Source organism: Carex rostrata, chromosome 4 (assembly GCF_964058835.1).
Source record: "Carex rostrata chromosome 4, lpCarRost1.2, whole genome shotgun sequence".
In the NCBI taxonomy this organism is placed as follows: Eukaryota; Viridiplantae; Streptophyta; class Magnoliopsida; order Poales; family Cyperaceae; genus Carex; species Carex rostrata.
In genome coordinates, this window is record NC_135921.1 from 3,887,893 (window position 1) to 3,910,794 (window position 22,902).

At 31.7% G+C, this 22,902-nt stretch overlaps 1 protein-coding gene across 1 annotated transcript; it reads right to left on the reverse strand.

Annotated features, from left to right (window-relative positions):
• Positions 1–6,451: 6,451 nt before the first annotated feature.
• Positions 6,452–10,017, reverse strand: LOC144553073 (uncharacterized). Its single transcript, XM_078301147.1, has one exon. The coding sequence runs from the start codon at positions 10,010–10,012 to the stop codon at positions 7,139–7,141; it is 2,874 nt and encodes a 957-aa protein (XP_078157273.1). The 5' UTR covers positions 10,013–10,017; the 3' UTR covers positions 6,452–7,138.
• Between the last annotated feature and the right edge of the window lie 12,885 nt (positions 10,018–22,902).

A 22,902-nucleotide genomic window follows, 5' to 3' on the forward strand; every position in this document is an offset into this window, starting at 1 on the left:
GACGCGTGAGTATAGACCAAGCTAATAGGTTATGCCAAACCCTTTATGCCTATTTTGAATGTGTAGTTGAACCCGTAGTCGGTTATTTTGATGTATAGGTTATTATAGAACCATATTATGTTATAAAACCCTAACGGTATGTTTTAAATTGTTGTTATGACTTAAATGTTGAAATTGCATGTTATATGTCATTAAAATTTCTAGTGAATGGGGAATAATTGTTTAATTATACGGGGATTTGATCGGGTTTGAAAACGGGGTGAAATTTCACGAAAATGGGCAAAGGAATGAAAAAAATATTACCCTTATTGCGGGCCGCAATAACCCTATTGCGGGCCGCAATGAGAGTAGACAGAGGGAAATTCGCAGATTAAAATCCAACCAGGTCATTGCGGGCCGCAATAAATTCATTGCGGGCCGCAATGAATGGAGGCAGAGGCGATTTGCAGAGGCTGGAAATTTTGGAATTTGTTGCGGGCCGCAATGGGGTTTTGAAAAATGTTGTTTTGGGTATAACTTAGCCAAATTAAATCGGATTTGAACCAAACTTGTTTTAAATCAAATCATATGATAGTATGATTGTATTTTAATTAAAATTTATGTGAAAAAGGACTAATCTGGACCGTCCATCTTGATCGGTAATTTGACTAATCTGGGCCGTCGGTTAAAGTATTTTCATGCAATTTGACTTCTCCGAAATAAAATTCTTCGTAACCTCAGACAACGCTCACAGGGGGCTGCCGCCCCCCTGCCACCCCCCGCATACTCCTAGAAGCAGGCCCACATACATAAACATAACAATATATATATATATCTGCATGAAAATACCGCATATGCGGTATGAAGTGGCCTTCCGCATGCATGAACAAAACCGCATTTTAAAACACTGGCGAAAACTGCGCGACCCCCTGTTCCGGGGTGTTACAGATGGGGACTACTTAATTTAGTATCTACTATATCTATGTATAAATAAGGTATAGTTATGGTTAATGATGATGATGATGATGCACTGACGATGACCTCTCTTCTTCTTCTCCTTCCTATCTCATTTCTCTGTGTTTCTTTTTAAATAATTCAGGTACAAAACTTATCTGAGCACGAATACTCTCCTGAATACCCCTGCCTTGTCTTGATTACAACAACACTACTTTGTATTAATGACAAGAAATTATGCAGGTTCACAATCTACTAATTTGAGCACGAGCATAGAAAATCCTGTGGACTCACTATATACTGATCGAAGCACAGTAACCCATAGTTTTTTTTTCTTTTCTTTTTTCTTTTTTTCTTGTCTACTTTTGTTATATGATACAAATGTTGTATGTACTAGTAAGAAAAGATATGAAACTAATTTTGTCCTAATTAATGAAATATCACCTACGGATTTTCAACAAAAAAAATACACAAAGAATGATCATTTGACAATGATTATTTTGATAGCCTTAGTAATAATATTTCAGAAAATAAAAAAGAATGAAAATCAATAAGTAATTTTTGGATATGTTATTAATTGAAACTATAGATATGCTAACAATCAAGCTTGATGTAATTTTAGTATTGCTTGATGATACATCAATCATTGTTAATTTCTGATAATCAAAATTTCAAGCCAAGATTTATAGTAAAACATACATCAAATCGCGTCTTTTCATCGACATAATATTTCCATAATATAGATCATGTTTGTAATGTCAGATTTTAAATTAAAATTTTACTTTTAAATATTATCAATAAAATAAAAAATACAATGTCATATAATACCTCTTAATTTTAAATATACACATGTATACATAATCCGAAAAATGATTTTTAGTGAGTTAAATACATAAATCGAATTCTCAGTTTTTTTAATACTGCATAACATTTCTATAAATAATCATGAGTTATTAAAACGAACAGAGAAACCGATTGTACATTGAAAATTGACAACGCAAGAAAAGAAAATGAACTCAAAAAAGACATAAGATAATAGGATATATATCAGCGTTCATTCCAAAGGGATCGCAGACTCTGTTATTTCCATCATAACTGTTCAAAGTTTTTTATGTACAAATCTCAAGAAAAAAAAATTTGTACCGAAATCTCGACAAACGGCTGAGATCGAAATAACAGTCTTGTGATCCCTTTGAAATAACAGCAGATTTATTTCCAAGATAATATGTTTCTAACTCAAAATGATATATCATCCAATGTGTCTGAAAATAGACTTTAAAAATTTCTTATAAATAATTACATTGTAGATCCTCCCAGTGCAACGATCTAATAACATTATATAAAGTAAAAATATGAAGTAACGAATTTATTTTTTCACTTAAATTGTTAAATGAGTAGTAAGATAAAGACATGACGGAATAAATTTAATTACCTATTCAGCCCAATTAAATTATTCACTTTTATTTTGTTCGTAGAGCTCACTGTCTCTGACAGACATTTATTTTTCATTTTTCTCTCTCTTCTCATTAATCAATAATATAATCTATGACAAAATACCCTCGACTTTTTTTAAATGCCCCAACCGCCCATAAATGAATCTCATGTATCTTACTCTCTGATATATATTTTTATATATTATTTCCTTAGGAAATGTCTATAATAATAGAATCAATAATTTGGTTCTCATTCCTTTCTGATAAAATATTTAATATATTTCTTAAAATAAAAAAGAATAATTATACTAATCCCCCCACCCATATCCCCCCATTTATCCCCGCACTCTCTCACTTCCTTAACTGTCATATCCCCTTACTTATTTGGCTAAAAATTTTCATTTATCCCCGCATTAAATTAGAGTCATTTAATACCAATCCCCGCATTAATTATGCTTTTCTCTAATAACAATTCCCGCATTAATTATTCCTTTAAAAATAATTTCCGCATTAATTATACTGTTATCTAATAACAATTCCCGTTAATAAATGTTTATTTGTTATTTCTGAGAAGTATTTATCCATGTAACATAAAGTATTTATCATTATGTCTGAGAGTATTTATCATTGATGTTTACTGTAAGTTGCAATTATGTTTGAGAAATATTTATTCATGTAACATAAAATATTTATTCTTATACATGAGAGTATTTATCATTATGTCTAAGAGTATTTATCACTGATGTTTTACTATAAGTGCAATTATGTTTGAGAAATATTTATCTATGTAACATAGAGTATTTATCTTTGTAACATAGAGTATTTATCATTATGTCTTAGAGTATTTATCATTGATGTTTTTACTGAAAATTGCAATTATGTCTGAGAAGTATTTATCTATATAACATAAAGTATTTATCATTATGTGTGAGAAGTATTTATCATTGGGTGAGGGAATTGTTTATTTAATGGTCCCCAATTGTGCGGGGACAATCCAAGAAAAAAGAAAATTTTGTGCGGGGATAACTGACAAGTATTTATGAGGGGATTGTTTATTTAATGGTCCCCAGTTGTGCGGGGACAATTCAAAAAAAAAAGGAAATTTTGTGTGGGGACAATTAATGGATTGATTTATTCAGTCATAAATAGAGATCATTGCATAGGGATTAATACTTTGCAAATTCAGGATAAATATTTTGATGCTTCAAGTTAAATACTAACATTTTTTGCGGAGTATTAATGATTGAGCGGTCCCCCCCATTACTTTTTTGGCAGTTAGTGTGGGGTTTTTTGCGGGGATAGACCTGCGGGGATTGTTATCATGATCCAATAAAAAACTATGGAGGGCTTCACTCATTTAAAATATGAGAAATTTTTAATTAATCTGTTGAACTGTGAGTAAAAGTTTATCTTTCTTTTTTTGGAAAGATAGTAAGAAAAAAAAAATATAAATCGGTGATCTTGGAGTTCTCTAAGAAAAAATTAAATCAGTAAACATTAGTAATTCTCTAAAAAAGGAAAGAAAAGTTCCATTTATGATTCAAGCACATGACAGTACTTGGGTCTACTTATTTTTAATCACTGACCAATCAACCAAGGTGTTAAATTATAATCATTATTGCTACGAATTGATAATTATATCCAAGATACTCAAAAATTATATTGTATTATATATACAAGTTACAACTATACTTTTGAGTGTAGAAGAATAAATGTAAAACTTAAATTGAGACAAATGCTATTAAATGAAAATATGAAATACAACATAAATGTATATAGAAATTTCAATAGATGATAATCCAATAAAGTAATTAATTTTATATACGAAGTAGTTTTTCTTCGCACATTAATTGATGATCATTCATTAGTGAAATATTAAATAATTTTTAGTCATATAATTAAGTTCGAAGACAATTAATAGTTGATCATCATGATGACTTTAGCATGTCTTAATTAGAAACAATGCAGCTCAATCATTAATTAATAATTGATAATACGATAAATAAATATGTAAAAAGCAACTATGTTTAGTAAAAGAAAGCATTAGGTCTTACACAATATAAAATTTTAATTTTAAATTATATTTACACTTGCTAACAACTAAAATTGTAAAACCCATACAAATCTATATTTGTCCTAACCCACAACTGAATCCACCAAAATAACCGCTTCTTGCGCTCTTAAGTATAGTGTTGGTGCGGGGTCATACAGTGTCAGTGCATAATATATTAAGTTAACTATTGTAATTTATAAACATAAATAATTACCATAATAAAGATGAAATAAGTGTCAGCTCCCTTTTGTTCAGATAAATACTAATTTGAAATGTGGGAATTATATTGTTATTTTAAGTTGGAAACTATAAAATTATTACATTTCAAATGATGGAACAATAATTCTTTAAAAACCAAATGCAATACAAGTTATTTGATATTCTCCAATATCTAATATATGTGAAAAATTGAATTAAAATATATTATTATTTGTTTATATTACTAAGGAAGAAATTTCTATAATTTTTCAACGGTTGACAAGATGTATATGGAAAGAAATGGATATATATATTGAAAACAATGAAACTTTTTTCATTCAAAATACATTTTGCATCACACTCATTGCATTACTTTCTTGAGCTTTTGTGTGAAATAAAATAATACGAATATTATTTTCTAATTTTAATCACTTATTGTTAACTATTCATCTTTTCTCAACTACTTTACACGCATGAAAGATAAAAGATAACATAATTTTTGTTTCATGTTAAAGGCCACTTATTTAGTTATTCCTTATTTTTGTTTTAATTCGTAGCTGTTCTGAATAAAAAAATAATAATAATAATCACCAAAATTACAAAATTAATATACGACCCCCGTTGGACAAAATTTCGTTGGTTGCATGCACACATGTTTATATTGTGATAATTGGTATCATTAAGCGAGAAGCCATTTCATCATTCCCTCCATGACAAAAAATATGTACGGCCTCCTCTGAATCAAATGAATGGCGATCCCACATAAAACTCTCTCAGAGCTCGTACACCGGGTCCAGCGAATTAAACAACTTACTAATTCCATTCAAAATGTCAAAATCCATAAAACGGCCTCCGGACAACCGTGTGATTGAATTTAATGTTAACTAAGGACTCACTAAGGTAACTCATATTTTCAATTTAATTCCGAACCGTCTGATCAACTTTGGCACGAATATTAAAGGTACCTCTGCATTCTATATATCTTGGATCAAATTAGTACGAATTCTTATTAATTAATTATTATTTGACAATTCAAATCGAAACTCAAATTTTGAGTTATCTCAGAGAATCGAGACTCGTGTGACTGTACGATACATATCACTTGCCACGTCATCTTGGCACCTCATGGGGATCTCCATGTGAAACATCAGGTACGCAAGTTATCCTGTTGAAAGATTCAAAACCAACAAATTATTGCACCAGTAGGTCTATCTCATTACTCTTAAATAAAGAAAATAAATATGTTTTTATTCCTTTGGAATAACAAAAACCCTGTTATTCAGGTCCCAACCGTCACAACAACAGAGTAGACACTTTTTGCGAGGGAAAAAAATGCATTTATGACGGTACTCCTTCGCGAAAAGTACCCGTCACGAAAAGAAAAAGTTGAACAATGACGGTACTCCGTCGCAAAAAGTCACTTTTTTATCCTCGTGAAAAATGTCTCATTCTTGTTGTGCTTTCAAATTTTTTCATACGTGAATCTCAACAAAGAAAGTTTTTCATACACAAATCTCAACAAAGATCAACGGTTGTGATCGGAAAAACAGATTCTTGTTATTCCTTGAGAATAACAGAAGATTTTTATCTATATATAAATAGACCTGATACTAAAACCGTTATATTTCAAAAAGAATAAAATTCTCAAATGCATAATAAGATATAGAATTCATGGTACTCTTTAGCAGAATCAGAAGAAGAACAAAGAATAATTTCTAAACAGCTTTGATTCAGATCAAATTTGAAGCCGGAAATCAGCAGTCACTCTCTCTGCTTGTACATTAATTCAAAAAACAAAAAAAAAAACTTTTAATATTGCAACTAACAAGTTCAATTGCATTACAACTCATGAAATATACAACTTCATTATCAAATATATTTGCACTACAATGCAATACAAGACATACAATTAATTATAAACTAAATAGACTTGGACTACAATACAATACAAGACATACAACTTAATTATAAACTACAGAGCATCAACTACATGATATTGAATTCGTTCCTTCGTCAACCTCTTGAATGTTAATGTTCCCATAACATATTGTTGGGGTAGATGAGGAAGCATCCAAGAATTAAGTAACTTTATCGAGCACCTTGCGGGCATACACCAATACTCAATCAAATAGAGAAATATGGAAATTAAACAAGAAGCCAACACAAATAAGCAATCAAGCACAACAAAATAAAAAAGAGACACAAAATTTTACGTGGAAACCCTTTCAGGAAAAAACCACGGGAGCACACGGCACAAATTCATTAAATTAATAGAGTTTTTACAAATACAATGAGATAATCAAGCCATTAACACTCACTCTAACACTCATTACTAACAATTTCATACACAAATTTGAGATTTCGTAGTATATTAAGGTGGATTGAGTCAAGAGAACAATAAACCCTGCAATGAGCTTGGAGAAGAATAAAATGGATGGCTTGGAGTTCAAATCACATATTTCTCTCTGTCTCCATTTCATTTTCCATACGAAAGTCATTTCCGTCCAAATGACTTAATGGCTTAATGGGCCGAAGCCCATTTGAGTTTTGGCTTCAACATCAACCCGTACAACCTATCAAACACAATATCGACAATTTGGAAATAGGTACACCTCCACCTTACTTTGAATAGTAGGATGAAAAACACTAACAAAAATCCCGCCACAAAACCAAATTCTATGAACAAATACAACCACTTGTCCCTATCACCAGTATTTTTTAAATCAGAATCATTGTGACCATCACTTTGAGGAAGTATCTCACTGCTACCACAACTCGTCTTTAGTGGGGGTCCACAAAGGTATGGATTGCCACTGTAGATTGATGGGTCGTCAAGCGCCTGCAACTGATGCCCAGTTGGAATGCTCCCAGATAGATTATTGTAAGAAAAATTGAGTTTTTCTAAAGAGTATAAAGCAGATATGCTTTGTGGGATAGTTCCAGACAGGTTATTCATGTGAAAGTCGAGTGACTCTAGAGATGTTATGTTTCCGATTTCAAGCGGAATGTTTCCTATTAAATGATTGTTGGACAAGTTTAGATTCAATAAACCAGCAAGAACAACTATCTCATGAGGTATCTCCCCGATTAGATTATTGTTTGACAAATCCATACTCTTCCAAAATTTAAGAACTTTATAATCATACTCAAGGTTTAACCCTTTGGCCGTTGCATGTAAACTCTCATGAGCAAATGTATCTAACGACGAGAAGGGCAATTGATTACTCATCAAAGTAAAATTATCCAAACCTCTTGGTAGCGGTCCTGAAAGGTAATTATTTGCAAGATCTAAGACTTGTAAATTATTGAGTTGTGTCAACTTGGATGGAATATTACCAGAAAATAAGTTGGACTGCAATCTTAGGAATACCATATGGGGAATGTTTTCTCCTATCCAATCTGGTATTATCCCATGAAAAGTATTTTTTGCAAGATTAAGCAATTGTAATCCCCTACAAAATTGCAAATCAAATGGAAACTCTCCAGTTAGGCTGTTGTTTTCAAGTTGAAGTACTACTAGTCCGACTGAACAACTCAAAGAGCTAGGCACAAGTCCAGAGAGCCTATTATTTGCAAGATTTATAATTAGTAATCCGCTGATATTTGACCAGCAAGGAGGAAGATGCCCCGAAAGACTATTACTCGAGAGATCAAGATGCGTCAAACTAGTTAATCCACAAGGAAACAATTCTACAACTTCAATAGTGTGATTGTTCGAAACAATCAATTTATTCTTATATGGTGACTTAAAGCTCTTACGCAGTTCTCCTGACAAGAAGTTATTGGAAAGATCCAGATATTCCAAAGTTCTAGGAAGAAATGGTATTTCACCCACAAGCTGATTATTACTCAAATCCATAAATATGAGTTTGGTCATGTGCACCAAGCTGACTGGGAACTTTCCTCTAAGTTCATTATTAGAAAACTGAATGGATCTAAGTGAAGATATGCTCCAAAACCAATCGGGTATATTATCATCAATTCCAGTGTCTCCCAGATCTAGAAACTCAATTTGTACTTGTGTTCGGAACCAAGAGGGAAATTTTGGCCCTATTTTATTTGGACTCAACCAGATTGTATTCAATTGAAAAGGGGGAATCCAATCACTACCTAACAAAATAGTTAGGTTGGCATGTGTGAGGTCTAAATACTTGAGTTTTGACAAACCAGTTAGGTGAGTTTCTGATAGTAATCCTGTGAGGGAGTTATAACTAAGATCAAGATGAACAAGATTTGTTAAATTTCCAATATGAGTTGGTATTGTACCAGTTAGGTTATTAGAGTTAAGGTTAAGATAAGTTGCGCTGGTCATGTCCCCTATCCATCCTGTCAAATTTCCGATCAAGTTAGTAGATGAAATATCTAAATACTCCAGATTCCCTCGTGTGTAGTTTGACAACTTACTTAATAATAACTCTTTAATATCTTCTTCTATATTGTTGTCTGATAAGGATAAGTGGGTTAATTTTGTCAGACTGTGTAGTGGTGGTACCTTGCCATCAAGTGAATTATAATTGAGGGAAAGTTTGTTTAGAGAAGTTAGATTTCCCAGTGTAGCAGGATATGGCCCCACCAGGTTACAGTCTTCGAGAATTATAACATTTAAACTATGTAGACTTCCCACCCAATTGGGTATGGTGTTATTGAAGTTTTGATCAGAAAGATGAAGCACTTTGAGAGATGTGAAGTTCACAAAAGTGAGTGTATTGGGAATTTGGGTTAGATAGTTCCCGGACAAAACTAATACTTCAAGTGATGACAGTTTGTTCAAACTTTCCACCCAATCATTTGAATCTTTTAAATCAACTCCAGACATGTCCATATACTTTAGAGACCTCATATTAGATAACCACCATGTATCAACACTCAATATAAAATCATAAAGATAATAGTCTTGCCTAATATCAAAGTACAACAACTTAGAAAGGTTCCCAAGCTGAGGATGTATCGTTCCTAACAAACCCGTGTTAGACAAATTAAGATACTTTAAGTTTCTAAATGCGCTAAAAAATTCTGGAAATTTATTCCCACTAAAATTATTGAAGCTGAGATCTAAATACTTCAGATCACTTAAAAATTGCAAAGATGGGTTGATCTTGCCTGACAAGCTATGGTAGTTCGAAACAGAGGTGATGTATCCATCATCGTCTAGTCCGACATCGTTGGTATTTCGAAGGTTAAGCTTGATAACATGACTTGTTCGATTGTTGCATCGGATCCCTGCCCAGTTGCAGCAATTTTTACCTCTCCATGAAGCTAGACGACTACTCTTATCACTGACACCGGTTTTGAATTCAAGCAGGGCATCTCTCTCACGCTCAATACAACAATTTGCCGAGAAGACTTGAATGAGTAAGAGGAGGAGAATGATGAAATTGGGTGACAAATAACACATCTTGAATTAATGTGCTAAGCTCTTGATGGTTCACCAAAATATTCCAGTTGTACCTATTTATACAAGTAGATGTTGTTGATGTGATACGTCACATGAAGGTAGTAATCCAACTTTAATTTGACCATACAAAAAAATTCAGTGCAATTTTCTACAATATTTATTTCGACCGTACAAAGTAACGTAAAAAGCACTCACCGTGTCCAATATTTTTCTTTTTAATTTTTTATGAGATTTATTTTAAAAGATTGTTTTTGTAAGAAGACTTGTAAGGTACTTCAAGTCTTTGGTACTAGTCTTTTTAAGTCAATGCATAATACTAGTCTTTCACACATGATCAAAACACGTCTCTTCAAGTCAATTAATGCATGGTACTAGTCTTTCACACATGCATGATCAACACGCAACTCCCACGGTAATTTATTGAATCCGGCAAATCAAATTAGAGACTACTGTCGTTTTAATCAAAGACTTCAATTGTTGTTAATTATTCGACAGCCTCATAATTTATTCCGACATTTTTAAAATTATTCATTTTCATAAATATTTTATTAAAAATAACCATGGTTCAGCTGAAATTATAAAAATACCCAAACCGTGAATTTTTTTTCACGGTTTGGAATTAAAAGTCAGAACCGTGGAAAAAATTCACGGTTTGGGGTTTTTTTTTTTTGCACTATAAATAGGGTTTGGGGTTTATTTTCAACTGCTATATCACCTGAAAGAGAGGAAGAGAAAGAGAGAAGGAGAAAGGAGACGTATTTACTGTTCAGCTGCTAAATCAGGTTTTATTTCTACAACTATTTATATACGTATACATATTTACTGTTCATATATGTATTTACTGTTTATATACTGTGCATATACATCTTTACTGTTTATTATTGTTCATATACGACTGTTCACTACTATTCAGTATTCATAACTATTCACAATTGAAATCAGTAAACTGATAAAATATTTATCATTTATGAATGTAGTTTATTGGCCATGTTTATTGAAATTTCAGTACATTTTGGAGGGAAGTTCATATATATATGACCAGTATGGGGTACATTACCCCAAACCTCCAGTAAATACATATTGGGTTGATGAAAATTTCTCATTTGAGGAGTTGCAATCGCTTATTAATGAAGCGAGTGGCTACAATAAGAATCGTTGGGAATTAGAAATAATGCCCCGAATGGTCCAAGCAGGAAAGTATGTCAGAATCGCATTAGGAGATGACAGGGCATTGAGAGGCCTCAGCGCACGGGTTGTGAGGTCCGGCGATGATGGCTTCGAAGTTTTTGCATGCAAAATTCGCAGAGAGTCGGGGGCTGGAAGTTCAACCCAAAATTTGGCTGCAGAAAATTATCAACCAAATTATGAACCACACACTCCTTTATTCGTACCCGGACCAATGCTAAGGGCTGGTGGTCTCCTAGGCCGTACCCTAGACATCCTACGTTGAAAAAGAAAACTAGACATGCTACAATTGGCTAAAATACGCTAATTGCGGTAAAAATATGCAAAATTATGCTAATATGAAAAATATGTTATTCGGGTAAAATATGCTGAAAAAAGCAAAAATATACTCAACTTGGCTTAAAATATGCTAATTGTGGTAAAAATATGCTAATTGCGGTAAAATACGCTAAAATATGCTAATATGAGAAGAAATCTGTTATTCGGCTAAAATATGCTAGAACAAGCGGAAAAATACTAAAATATGCTAAAATAAGCTAATTGAGGTAAAAATATGCTAAATTACGCTAATATGAAAAAAATAAGTTATTCGGGTAAAATATGCTAAAACAAGCAAAAATATACTCAAATATGCTAAAATATGCTAAAATACGCTAATATGAAAAAAATATATGTTATTCGGCTAAAATATGTTAAAATAGACGAAAATATACTACAATATGCTAAAATAAGCTAATTGCAGTAAAAATATGCTAAAATTTGCTAATTAAGTAAAATTTTGTCCTAAAAAATTCAAAATAAAATCAAAACTAACTTTGGTACCTTAATTATCACTACAATATTACCGTGTTCTAACTAATTAATATAGTCGAATGCAGCTGATATCTTTCGGAAGTAGACCACTACATGTTTCCGTGTATCGATCTTAGGAGGCGTTTAGTTCACACTATAGATCCCTTCACACCAATATCGATCAATAAATTAATTCGTCAAAATTGCTTAATTAAAAAAGGTGTTAGATAAGGGGTTGATTAAGAATTCTTGTTAGAAATAGACAAAAAATACTAATAAGTGTATAATGTTTTCTGTTTTTTTCTCCTGACAAATTAAAGCAAAAAAACAAAAAAATAATCTGAAAAACTCACGACGTGATCAGATACGTCACAACACGACACGGTTCAGTCACAGTACAACACAGGGTCCATTACGGTATGACATTGCACGTGTGCCGGTCATGTGTTTTGACTCCCGTGCCCCGTTTAGTGATCATTCACGCATGAAAGATTTGACCACGGCACATGGTCATGTGAGTCAAGTGTAACCAGGACCGTTAGATCTTGATCGAATGGTGAATCTTGAATAATCTAGTCTAAATTATGAAAAAAATAGTTAAACATGACCAAACATGACCGGTCATACTTGGATACGTCACATATGGTCACGATATGCATTAGTCATGGCGTGACTAATGTGTTGTGACTAGTGGATTAACAATACCCGGGTCGGGTATACCCGACCATACCCGCCCGTGCCCGCCGCCCGGGGTACCCGTGCCCGAGCAAGGGTATGGGTCGGGTACGCGGGTACGGGCATAAACCGGACCGGATCCGTTTTTTTGGACCAATACCCGACCATACCCTACCCGAGTTTACCCGTACCCGACTATACCCGTACCTTAGTACCCGAGTACCCGTACCCGATACCCGAGTACTGTTCATCCGAATTCAAAATTCAAAAATTCTGTTTTTCCCTCCCAGAAAAAAAAACCAACAAAAAACCAGAAAAAAAACAGCAAAAAAAAAACAGAAAAAAACCAGAAACAAAAAAACCAGAAAAAAAACAGCAAAAAAAAATATAAATATAAATAAAAAATACCCGTACCCGCCCTACCCGTCAAGGGTACACGGGTACGGGTATAGGACGGGTAGGGTATGATTTTTGAAAAATATACCCGACCATACCCGTACCCGTATACCCTTGTACCCGTCCTACCCGTACCCGAGACGCACCCGTACCCGTCCCGGGTATACCCGGGGTACCCATACCCGCCCTCCCATTAAACCTCTAGTTGTGACTACTCAAGTGCCATGACCATCCTTCCAAATTTAGTCACGGCACGTCATATGACTCAAGTCATGGCATGACTAGTTGCGACATGATATATATTTAGATCCTTAATAGCATATCTCTTTTTAATCCTGGTGAATCAGTGATTCTTCTAAGTGGAGTAGTGAATCGGACCGCGTCTTTTTTCTTTAATTGTTTTAAGCAAATCAATTTCGACTGACTTTCTTTTCTGCGTAATTTTCTTCTACTTTACCATGAATTAAATCCAGGGGTAGACATTGTTTCCGTTCAGAGATAGAGATAGACACAAATATAAAATACCACTGAATCTAAAAAAAAAAAAATCGAATTCAGAGATAGACACTTGCCTACCCCTGAGCCACCTTGAATCCGCCAATGGTTAGATATATGATAGCCATCCAACTTTGATTCGGACCATACAAATAGTAAGAAGACTTATATGGTATTAATCATGTCTATGTTACTTCATGAGAAATTGTACATGTATTTCAAATTATATATATATGGGCACAATTAATTAATTTGCAACTTCATAGTTTTGATGTGTTCATCATGCCTTACGTTAACGAATCAAATTAGAAAAACAGTACGTGTTTTTAAAACAATTTAACAAAATTCAGCTATACATGCAAACAAATTGTACTTAAATTTCCACGGCAATTTATTGAATCTGGTAAATCAAATAATGTTGCTGATAAGAGACAATTATTATTTTGACTAAAGACTTGAATTGCTGAATTTTCGACAGTGAGACCTACTGCATGTGTTAATTATTGGACAGCCTCATAATTTATTTTAAGTGATGAATTGACTTATGACCTACTGTTAATTATTGTGAAACCTACTGTTAATACATACGTCTGATTTGAGTCGATCTATTGGAGCTGCCAAGTCATGAGCACTTATTCCATTGAATCGTAATTAAAAGGCCCACTATTGATGTTTCAGTACGTAACAGTGTTACAGTTGTGCAGAATAATTTCTGAAAAGATGGGAGGGATACTTAATTTTCTTATAATTGTTGTGAGGTTCATCGGTCACTGAAAAACCCAAGTTAAAAATTTCCTGCTGAAAATATTTCTTTCTAATTTCTAAAGTATACTTAATCAACCTGGTCTAGCATCTATATATTTCAGTGCTGAACTATATATATGCTATCTACATGGATTATTATAGTGAAAGCGAAAAAGGGTATACCTGGTGATCGCCTCATCGGTGGCGAGTCTGTTTCTCATCCGGTGGGGATGAGATGTCCATTTGAACTCACTGTTCTCTCCTTCTAACTTCTTGTCAGAATAAATTGTTCAGCACAAACATAATCTTTCTCTGAATGTAATAGTGCTTTAAATTAAGAGTATATTAGTTAATTAATATGTAGAATTTTTCTCATTTTCTGAAGAAACAAATATAGACAAATATGTTTTATTAATTGAAGTTTACAAACTAATAAACCTTGCATTGTATTATAACTACTGTAGAATAATATCATTCAATTTTCATGATGAGTTTTGGCATTTGCTATTGAATTTTCATGATGAGTTTTGGCATTTACTACTGTAGACGCATCACTCGTAAGATAGGCGGATTTCAATGGTTCAGATTCGTCGTTTGAAGCCGATTCGATGGATTTTTAGACTTGAGAGGCTTGGTGAACTTAAGAACACCCTAGTTCTACTCTTATATATGTACACATATTCTACAAAATTCTAAATAGTAACTTAATATACTATGCATGTGAAGAAATAGTGCACTAAATATACAAATTCTCAATTCCCACAACCTAGATATTAAGGTTATGTTTGATATGAAGTAAAAAACAGAGTATCAAATGTGTAAACACATATTATTATTCAGAAAGACAAGAGTAAGGAGTTTTTGAAAGTTATATTTAATAGAAATAAATCTGTTGTGATTCTTCAGGAATCACATGATCCTGCTATTTCAAATCTAACTCTTCATTTATTTCGAAATTCATGCACAGAAAAATACTCATTTTGAGATTTGAACATTTCATAAAGTAAAGGGTTGGATTTGGAATAGCAGGTTCCATGATTCTTGAAGAATCACAGTAGATTTATTTTCATATTTAATAACTTGATAAAACACTGGATAAATTTTAAAAATTATAAATTTTATACATAAACACATTATTATTCAGAAATAATCGTTATGATCGATATGAGGAGAAATACATTTGCCCTTATCATATATATATTTTTATTATTCAGCTGTCTGGCACGCATGTCTTCGGGAGTATCTGCCAACTGACCAAACGGCGAATGGCATCGGATCTACTTGTACATTTTTCATAATGTCATATAGAATTTCATTTTGTCCCTACCAACAAAAGAAGTCACTTATTATTTGCTGGTATTTTAAAAATTCAACCATCACCATAAATAACTGTTAACAAGGTTATTTAAATCCACTAACCAGTCTATTTACTTTGTGTCACACCTCCGATCCGGAGGTGCGACGATTACTACCATATCTATTTACCATTTAATTAATTTAACATAAGGCATGGATCTTTTTATGCATTACCAATATCATCAATTATTTTTGCCATATCCCAATTTATTTACAGCAATTATCTCACATTTTATAGTAGATGATGCTAGAGATATATTATCTGCATCCTGTCAAATACAATAAACCCAAATCCCATACCTTTAGGTGGTCCCGCTGTCAATTATAACCCGAAAGCGTTTCTCTGACTTCGCATAATGAACATATAACCCACAAGGGGAAACGAGTGAGAAATAATAAATTATTTCTCAGTGCTGATTGCCACTCAGATTATTGGATTCGAAGGAAATCCATATTCATAATGAAATCACAGCACGAGAAACAAACATTTCATTATATAATGACAAATGCAAATGCTCAATAACAGTATCCAATTGAACAACAAAAATTAGATAAATAAATCAGAACTCCAAGAATCTTATCAGAATATATGGTTTGGATCAAAGTCTTTTAAACCATAAAGTCTGGTAATGTTTGGTTTCTTAACTCTACAATTTCTAGTCTGGTAACACTAAAAGATACCATAACTTGTATCTATCATGTCAGGCTTATACTGTTATAACTATCCTTACAATTGGTTAACAGAAATAATACGAAATCAATATCACAATACTATCATTATCGGAAAGAAAATCAATTATAAGACAGTTACCACAGTTCATTAGTCTCACAGTCACATTTTACATTTATTCAATATCCCATATCCAACCTGTACTGAATTCAGTTGGGGCCATTCACCATATGCGCATAAGGGTCCTGGAGTAAAGTCTAGTAGCTAGCTAGACTTTACGATATATTAATCATTTTTCTCCACTATATGGAGGTTCAAGGATTATAGTATTTCATATTCAATTAATTCAGTCACTATGGTCTCAATCAATCATTTACAATAAGAATCAACCAATCGATAAACCATATCAACATGACAGTCAACAGACTTACATGTAATTCAGTTTCAATTGTATTGGGCTATGCATATGATGCAACAGTTCAATCAATGCAGTCAATCAAATTTTCAAAATGTACAGCGAGTTACGATTTAATTCCTAGTCATGAACCTCAGACTAATCCAATAACCTTGCACCTGATATCGTAGGGTAATAGGTGAGATCGCTAATAGTCTATTCTTCCCTGAACAGTCTCATTTATCTCCATTATAATTATGCCTATGTTAACAATAATGTACACATTTCAATCAATACTTATTTTTAGTTTCAATATCTTACAGTTTCCTAAAATGAGTTAAAATCTTGTACATATAATTAGATATTTTTATAAAACACCCCAACCCATATAAAATGCTCGTTAATTATTTAGATTCAATTTCAGTTCATATTCGGGTACAAATATCCACTTTGTGCCAAGGCCCCTCTAGCAATCTAATTTATCATATCATTGATATTTTACAAATATACCTTGCCTGTCTTATTTCTTTTACGTTCATGCCCCTGAACATTTAACTATATATACTAGTAACCAAACTAAATTGATGCATTTAGGTACCAATTTATACATTAATAACCTATTACTCACTTTGCAACACATTTGAAAGAAATTAAACAACCAATACATAAAAACGTACAATTAAGGTTTAAGCCCAAAATCTGAAATTGAATCAATATCATAACCTAGCTCCATGTGCCCCAAAATTTCAGTTTGGTCATTACCGTCAAGAAGACAAAATAACACAATCAAATTAAGCTACTGGGTTCAAAATCCGATTAAAAGAATAAATGATATAAGAGAGGCCTCAGGCAAATTTAATTCATACACTCAATTAAACAAGATTTCTTTAAAAGTCAATTAACAACAAGGGTAAGATTTGTTCCTACTTTTTCACAAATTACCAAACTCTTATAGGTCGATAAATTAAGAAATTCATAGCCAATAGAAATGGAAAATATTACTGATTAATAACTGTGAAGCTCTCTGAAAGGGACTGGTCCGTAATTGGATAGCAAAACCAACTTAAATAGTAAAATCATTTCTTTGTTCTTCTTTTCTTTCTTTCTTTTTCGTTTTCATTTCACACATTTCTCCTTTTATATGATTTTGATTTTTCTTATTTTTCTCTATTTTCGGAAGAGATAGGCAATACCCTTTATTAATGGAAATTTAAGTAGCTGAGTGTTTCACTCACCAGTGGCCGTGTGGCACAAGTCATTTGACTATTCTCCTTTTATTTTATATTTTATTATTTAAATCTTAAGTTTGCATTTCTTTATATATTCAACCTTTGTATTTGCAAGTTTTGCAAATTAGTCCAAATACTAAAAAGAAGATTATAATTATAACTAGATGCTTAACTCTTTATTGCATATATTAATTTAACTGACTTTCAAATATTCGAACATTTTAGAATTTCAAATTAACAACATATTATTGGACAAAGTAACTTAAATATATCAGTTATGCTTAATAAAATGATACTTGACACTAAACTGTGATTTATTCTATAAAAACATATTTAAACATTTCATACAAAATTTTCAATTATTAATTCTATATGCATATTTTTCGAAATGTTACACTTTGTTGTTGGTAAGCTAATACAACTAATTTCTAGCTAAAATAAATGAAAATCTTCTTAAGTTTGGCAAGATTATTTTTTAATGTAAAATGAGTTTATTTGTAATGTAGCAAAATTTCAAAATATGCAACAATATTTTTTTTTAAAACCAAATACAGTACATGTTATTTGGTATTCTCCAATATCTAATATAGATGAAAATTGAATAAATATACTATGATTTGTTTATTATTAAGGAAATTTTTTTCTACAATTTTACATCTTGATAAGATGTACATCGAAAGAAATGGATATATTATTTACAAAACAATGAAACTTTTTCATAAGAAATACATTTTGTATCACACTCATTGCATTACTTTCTTGACCTTTTGTGTGAGATAAAATAATGTGAATAATTTGTTTAATTTTAATCACTTTGTTATACTACTCATCTTTTCTCAGCAATCATTCACACGCGTGAAAGATAAAAACAAAACAGAATTTTTGTTTTATGTAAAATAAAGGTCACTTATTTAGTATTTTTCTTATTTTTATTTTTATTCGTAACTGATTGGAATGGAAAAAATAAATAACCACCAAAATTACAAAATTAATATACGAGTTCACTTATTTTTTGGACAAAACTAATTAATTTGGTGTTTTCCAAAATTAGCACCCGTTGCTACATGTTTCATAAGAAAATTATGCTTTGGTTGTGCACATGTTTATATTGTGATAATTGGTACCATTAAGCAAATTATTAAAAAATTTCCTCGATTCATTTGAAAAATTGAAGGATGACAGATGTAAACAGTACTCGTATGATGTGGTATATAGCACTTGATAAAATGAACTCAAAAACCGGCCCATTGGGCCTAATTGGGTGAGGAGGTTAAATTCAAACAGATGAGAAATTTCGGTGTGAAGGGTTTCGTACATTGGGCCTTCTTGTTAGAATTATCGTTACTTTTCTTATTTACAAACTTGTTATAAATATCGAACAATTTTTTTTTTCTCAAAACTATTTTAATGCTTTTCTTCAGAAAAAAAAAATATGGAGGTTAAGTTTGCAAATTTTATATTGTTATTATTGCAATAAAAAATTTCTCTCATGTAAGGTTCAAATCCAAGACCAGTATCGGAGACTATATATCTTTGCCACTAGACCAAAAACTAGTTTTTAAAACTATTTTAATTCTTTAACCTGATTTATTTCCCCGATTCATTCGATATTATTATTAAAATCAGTTTATAATTCGAAAACATTTGTAAAATAAATTACATCATGATTAGTATAATACCTGTCTCATGATAACTAGGTAATGAAATACACAAAGAGTGATAATTTGACAATGATTATTTTGATAGCCTTAGTAATAATATTTCAGAAAATTCGAAAATCAATAAGTAATTTGCACGTATTTTATTGAAGTTATTGGTAGCCTAACAATCAAATTTCATGTAATTTAAGTAGAACTCCATGATAAATCGAGTACTATTAATTTTTTATTGTCAAAATTTTAAGTCACTTAATTTACAACAAAACAATAATCAAATCTCATCTTTTTATAGACATGATATTTACATCGTATAAATCAAGTTTCTAATAACAGTGAAGACAAAAAAAAATACTGTCAAACTCACACTTCGCTTATCAGGAATTTGGAATTTCATTTTCAACACGCCAAGTCCCGTCAGGTGTGATTGTTGTTGTGGTATAGACGATGCTAGAATACTAGAAATTATTAATGGGTATGTGAGATTGATGTTGTTTTTTTGCTCCTGCTACGAAGTCTGCTTAAGTTTGGCAAACTTATTTATTTAATGTAAAATGAGTACTTCAATTTGTAACGTAGCAAAATTTCAAAATATGCAACAATATTCTTTTAAAACCAAATGCAATACAAGTTAATTATTTGGTATTCTCCAATATCTAATATAGGTGAAAATTGAATAAATATACTATGATTTGTTTATTATTCAGGAAAAAATTTCTACAATTTTACATCTTGATATGATGTACATCGTAAGAAATGGATATATTATAAAACAAAACAATGGAACTTTTTCATAAGAAATACATTTTATATCACACCCATTGCATTACTTTCTTAACCTTTTGTGTGAGATAAAATAATGCCAATATTTTTTTAACTTTAATAACTTTGTTATACTATTCATCTTTTCTCAGCAATCATTCACACGCGTGAATGATAAAAACAAAACAGAATTTTTAGTCACTTATTTAGTATTTTCCTTATTTTTATTTTTATTCGTAGCTGATTGGAATGGAAAAATAAATAAATAACCACCGAAATTACAATATTAATATACAAGTTGACTTCTTTTTCGGACAAAAATATTTTTTTTTCCCAAAATTAGCACCCATTGCTACATGCTCCATAAGAAAATTATGCGTTGGTTGTGCACATGTTTATATTGTGATAATTGGTACCATTAAGCAAATTATTAAAATCGACATATTCAGTAAATTAAAAAAACTTGCTTCTTTCATTTAAACTGTCAAAATCTATAAAACGGTCTCTGAACACAGCCGTGTAATTGGAATTCATATCAATTAAAATTTAAGAACATCTACATCAAAAGAAATTAAAAAATGAAGGAGAGGGACTTATATAACTGTAAAGAGGAGGGTTCAAATGCCTCTATGTTTTTGTGCCTCCATCATGTCTCTATTTCTCTCCATCATTTTCGAAGTTCAAACAGTCGATCCGAACCGCTCAATCTAACCTCCATACTAAAATATGTTTGGAGACCAAATTTTATATTTTTAGGAATTTTTTTACTATTTTTTTAGATAGGTACAAAATCAGTAAATCTGAACCATCTAAAAACAGTATTTTTGTACCTATCTAAAAAAATAGTAAAAAAATTTCTAAAAATATAAAATTTGGCCTCCAAACATATTTTAGTATAGAGGTTAGATTGAGTAGTTCGAATCGACTGTTTGAATTTTGAAAATGATGAAAAGAGATGGAGACATGATGGAGACACAAAAACATGGAGACATTTGAACCCTCCTCAACTGTAAATAGGCAGGAGAGGGCTCATTCCATCGCCTCAGAGGGCAGGTGAGCTATTAGACACTATGGTCGTCGGAAGTACGAATTTTCTGACAATCACACGATGCAGCAAAGACTTTCGTAACCGCAGCAAAGTAAAAAAGGCGGGAATTCCTACCGTTGCCTCTCCAGAAGGGAGAAATGGAGAGCTAGAGAGAGTCAGTGGGGTGCGCAAAACAGCGACAAAGGGAGGGTTTTGCGCGATGGGAGAGAAGAAGAGGGGAAGAAAATGGGACAATGGGGTCCCCTGTCGGTGAGAAAACGGGAGAAAGAAAATGGAGAGGAAGGGTGAGGCCAGACCCGAAATTTTTATCCAATTGGCTTAAATCCCCATTTTCAATTAAATTCAAAAATCAAGGGAATGAGATGCAATCAAGATTCGTGCTGGATCGCGATCAGACGGTCCAATTAAATCCTGTAATTCTACATGGGTTTCATTTGTTGTTTACTTGTTTTACAATTCGTTGTAAGGTTTCGATTCGAATTTTCGTAAAATTTCTAGATTAATTCGTGCGAATAATTGTCAACTCTTTTATTCTTCAATTTTTAACTCCATTTATTTATTTATTAATACATGTCAATTTAATAATTTATAATAACTATATTTCTAACGGGATTTGTGTTTAATTCTTAGATTACGAATCTCTCGAATAAATAGAATTAATTTATAAATCTTATGGTTCAGTGGCAAATCTTATATAATATACAGTAATTTATAATTCGATTATTTTCGTTATTAATAAATCAAATTTTATTAATTAACCATGTTCTAATAGTTCACGAGAAATGATTAGATTTTCTGATTTTCAATTATTAAATTCTTGAATTTTCTCGAATAGTCCGAATTTATTTTTATAAGTTCTAAAATTTTCTTTTTAAAACTTGAGTTAGAATTTTAATCCTATAATCATTTATTTCCAAAATTTTAGTTTCGTTAAATTTTTATAAATCGAATATCGTTCGATAAACCATTTAATTAAAACAAAATTAATTTAGGTGTGATTTTAATTTAGCTAATAAATCTCGTTTTAAAATTTCGGAATATAACACTAAGAACCTTGAGATTTTGGTCAAAGAGAATCCTAATATCAAACAAGAAAGACACAATACAAAGTGGGTACAAAAAATTATTGTGATTAATGCGAGAAGAAATGCATTTGCCCTCATCATATATATTTTTATTATGCAGCTGTCTGACACGCATGTCTTCAGAAGTATTTGCCAACTGACCAAACGGCGAATCATATCTTTACGAAGGAGTATTTGCCAACTTGTATATTTCTTATAATGTCAGGTAGAATTACATTTTGTCCTGCCAAGAAAAGAAGTCACTTATTAATTGGTGGTAGTTTAAAAATCAACCATGACCATATATAACTGTTAACAAGATCATTTAAATCCACTAACTAGTCTATTGACTTTGTTGTTGGTAGTCTAATATAATTATTTTCTAACTAAAATAAATAACTAAAAAATAACACGAAAGGAATTTA